Source organism: Loa loa, assembly GCF_000183805.2.
Source record: "Loa loa unplaced genomic scaffold supercont3.146, whole genome shotgun sequence".
NCBI lineage: Eukaryota > Metazoa > Nematoda > Chromadorea > Rhabditida > Onchocercidae > Loa > Loa loa.
The window spans coordinates 105,310-109,420 of NW_018108326.1; the positions used below are offsets into that span (position 1 = coordinate 105,310).

Genomic DNA, 4,111 nt, shown 5'->3' on the forward strand with positions numbered 1-4,111 from the left:
CTGCGGAAAAATTAAACATCCGAAAATTTCGAAATAAAAAACGAACATATAACTTCCTGAGACAATCTTGTAATGATTTCATTGTTTCTTCATCAGAGAAACCAAAATCCTGAGCAATAACAGTTTGTATATATTCCATAAAATTCTCCATTTGTAATTTTCGCATGGTTTCTGGAATGAGTCACAAAAGTTTGTCAAACTTGGTAAGCTATTTCAAAACTAAATTTTATGAATATTTCGTTGTGTTGCCATTTCCCAGTCTCAAATTCCAAATAATTAGCTTGAAGAACATTAGCAACAATACAAGTATAAATACGTATAAATACAAAAACACATTAATCATGTCCAGAAACACTTGATGAAGAATATACTCAATACAGATGCGCTAAGGACTTGGTCCAGGGTTTTTTTTTCTTTTCTTTTTTTTAGCTGATGCGATGTTAGTTGAAGAAAAAATAGGAAACAAGTTAAAATACTAATGACAATAACTGAACTTACTTTCATGCATTCTCATAATGTTATATGCCATTGCAATCAGTATAACATCTCCTTCCAGGAGAAAAACATCCCACAGTCGTAATGCTAACGGAAATGGGACTCGATCCAGGAAACACCCAAACCACCACTTTGTTACATAAATTGGCGGAATACCAGCTTTATCCTATAAAAAAAGGAAAAAAAAGGATCACAGAAATTTTGAGGGATGACGGGACTTGGACAAGGACAGAAGCAGTACTAAGTGAGGAGGAAATATTACATTTAATGATCGAACCTAATCATATGTCAGTGAGGATAAATAAACAAACTACCACAATGAAAGTATGAGTTCAGAGTGCTGTCGAAGAAATTAGTTAAGAAATATAACTTACTAAATGCTTTTTTAAACGTGGAAGATATTTTTGCAATATTTTTTCATAGTGTGCTTGGAAGCGAACCAATTTCGGAAAACCAGGAACAAAAAATCCTGCAATCTATTCATTAATTTAATTCATAGTTTTCAATTATTACTTTTTTTTTCCGTATTCCTCTAATCTACTCAATGGAGCTTCATTTGATCTCAGGAAATGAAATTTCGAAATTTAAATTTAACAAGAGAAGTTCAATTTTGCACAGTAGTCATGAAATAAGATCTTACCGTGCATGGAATGTTTTTTATCAACAAGTAATGCATGTAAACACCAAAATGCATCCTCTTCATCCATATACATCAGGAAAAGCGCTGCTATTTGGCTCATCCCTTGACAATAACCCACTTCTGTATTGTACATTGCATATGCGGCTAATACATTGAATAAAGATTGTTGCCTGAAATGATGAAAAACAAAGTTTCAAACTTTTTCAAAATATTTCTTGATGAATTCAGTAACCTAAAATTTAAAATAGAATTAAACCAATTTGAAAGTCCTTACTTCACGTCATATCTTCGACGAAATGCCAAGTGATCACGATATGTTCGGTTAATATCCAGATCTATCTGTTTGATATCTTTGGAAATGAGCCGCGCACGCATCAGTAATTCGCGGTAAACATTATTTTTTGTTCCTGCCGATAACGATTAATTTCAAGTAACCTTGTCCACACCTGCAAATTGGTGCGAGCAATTCAATGCACAAATAAGCGATAAAGTCAAAGAAATCTGTGCCTGAAAGATGAAACTACAGAAAACAAGCAGTGATAGAGCTGAAAAATACTGATCGTAACCTTCAAATAAAATTGTTTCTGCTTATCATGGCTTGGAGACAACAAATAAATCTAACAGAGAAAAAGACAAAATTCCAGAATTGTAATGAATGTCGCTGTTTATCTCTCCGCTAGCCACTATAGTGCTACCATTTTCATGCGAAAGTAATCATTCCTTAGAATCAAAAAATTGGAAAAATTTTTAGAAAGGAAATTTCATGCCTATGCTGCGTTTGATAATGCTGACATTCTACTAAAATTTTGGCATACAGCGGGAACTTATTTTTTTTTAATATCAAAAACTACAAAAGCTTCGTATATTCTACTTTTCAGCTTACAAGAATAAATTTTAGTGGTACTTTCCAAACATACAACCAAAATATTTCACAGTTTTACTCAAACGGTAAAATTTCTCCCGGAATACATAAGTTACGACAGACGGGTAACTACGATAATTCGACCTTTATAATCCGTAAAACAAGTTACATGGCCCAAAAGGAACAAAAAAATGAAAGAGCTTACCAATGACCTGAATTTTTCAGGAACACCTTTCCAAAGTCGTTTCTTCAACTTGTCATTAGCACCTTTGCCATCGCTCCATCGCGACATCATCCGCAGCCATTTCTGCTCACGTGAAACTTCTTTTGTCATTCGCTTCTTTTCCACTAACTCCCGCACACTAATTTCTTGCATATTCTTGCTAAAATATTTTGAAAACACGAGTTTTCATAATCAGATATGAGAGATTTCGTCAAGGGTTGTTGATATCATTGAATTAATTAGTAGTTATCTACTAAGACAAGGAAACTCTGGAATCAAATTAGAAAGTGCATACTGCATAAACCCGTATCGATCAGTAATTTTATATAATTCGAAATCAGGATTTTCCCATTCTTCCACCTCCTGTTCGGGTCCCTGAAAAAACTAATCGTTACCAATTCCTTTTTCACTATAATGTCAGTATATACCTTTTTCACTATCATGTCAATAGCTTGCATCAAATTATTACAATAACAACAACCGAAGGAAGTGGAATATACACAATATACACAGCATGGTAAGATGTATTCCCAAAGGATTTCCTAACCTCATACTGCCAGACTAGGATCAGAAGATTCCAAATTCCAACAGGTTCTAAATTCATGAATAACCTTACTTTAAAGTCACATACACGGTATTTCTAGTAAACACCTGGACATGTTGTACGAATAATCCATTCATTTTGCTTAGTAATATGTAAAAACCAAATAATCAAGATGGTTTGCTTTTAATATTCGTCCGATTATGACAAATCAACGTACCTTTTCATATTTCTCAACAATCTGCGAGCGTTCTTCCAATTCTCGAAATTCTGGATCATCTTCTGATTCTGCACTTGACGTCGCGTCTGTTTCATCATTTATGGCCCCTACAAAAAAAATCTAACACACCTTCAAACCACCGTTACCTTATTATCATTTGCAGCGAAAATTCTCAAGAAATATTTCTTTGTTAAATTAAAAAAAAGAAAAAACGAAACAAGAAAACTAGGGATTCCTTCAACTTATCACTTGGACTGTTTTGACAATCAAAATATCCGTGACATAAAAATATCGTCGTGCCAAATCACAAATTTATGGCAGACTTAATTTCACAACTTCACTATCACTAAGTGATAAATATAAATTTTACAAGCCACTATTGCATTTTACTATGTTTTCGGCATTCATTTTCTTTTTGGTGTCTAATTCAGATTTTCCCATACTCAATATAAAATTAATTTGACGAAATACGAAAAGCTCTCAACAAAAGTTTTCCAATAAACACCCCTGAAGAAAAATAAAGAGTGAGAAAAACGAATTAACAATAATCCAAACAAAATGAAAACTTAAAGTCTTTTAATTCTAACTACAAATTTCAACTTCACCATCATCATCTTTAAATTTTCTAGCGAAAATAAAAAATCAAGAAAAAAAAAGTAATGGAACTAATGGTTGAACTTTGATTTTACATTCTGATTCTGAAAGAGTCAAATAGAAGTTGAAATTTTCGAAATGATCAAAGCACCTGCAATATTCTTATCGTTATTATTACCAGTATGAATCGTTGTAATCACTTTTCCGAAGGTATGATATATACCTCCAAACGACCATGTAACCAGTATTACAGAAAATTTTAACCACGTAATGAAGATGATCGATTTTTATTCTAAACGATTCTCAGCAACCCCTTCGCCTGTACAACTAATCGATGAGTGATTGAATCAGTGCAAAATAAAACAGGAAATAAAAAGGGAATAGAATATTAGCAATTAAAGCAGAGATTTTTTTTTTTATAAAATTTCTTGCGTTGATTGAATATGTTTGCTAAAAAGAAAATCTATATCTATCTATCTATCTATCTATGTATATATATATATATATATATATATATATATATATATATATATATA

General features: G+C 32.3%; 2 protein-coding genes across 2 annotated transcripts in view; both read right to left on the bottom strand.

Annotated features, from left to right (window-relative positions):
* The window catches only part of LOAG_17892 (TBC domain-containing protein), a gene marked incomplete at both ends in the record, with an annotated part of 5,842 nt that extends 4,332 nt beyond the window's left edge, over window positions 1–1,510 (bottom strand). Inside the window, 5 exons of the mRNA XM_020450556.1 lie at window positions 47–171; window positions 499–661; window positions 870–964; window positions 1,136–1,305; window positions 1,410–1,510. Of these exons, the coding sequence (XP_020305754.1) occupies window positions 47–171; window positions 499–661; window positions 870–964; window positions 1,136–1,305; window positions 1,410–1,510 (654 nt within the window). The remainder of the gene's footprint in view (window positions 1–46; window positions 172–498; window positions 662–869; window positions 965–1,135; window positions 1,306–1,409) is intronic.
* A 51-nt stretch (window positions 1,511–1,561) lies between these two features.
* LOAG_17893 (hypothetical protein) lies at window positions 1,562–3,422 on the bottom strand (the record flags this gene model as incomplete). Its single annotated transcript, XM_020450557.1, has 5 exons — window positions 1,562–1,642; window positions 2,203–2,380; window positions 2,516–2,595; window positions 2,982–3,088; window positions 3,359–3,422. The coding sequence occupies 5 exons, from the start codon at window positions 3,420–3,422 to the stop codon at window positions 1,562–1,564; spliced, it is 510 nt and encodes a 169-aa protein (XP_020305755.1).
* Window positions 3,423–4,111: the final 689 nt, after the last annotated feature.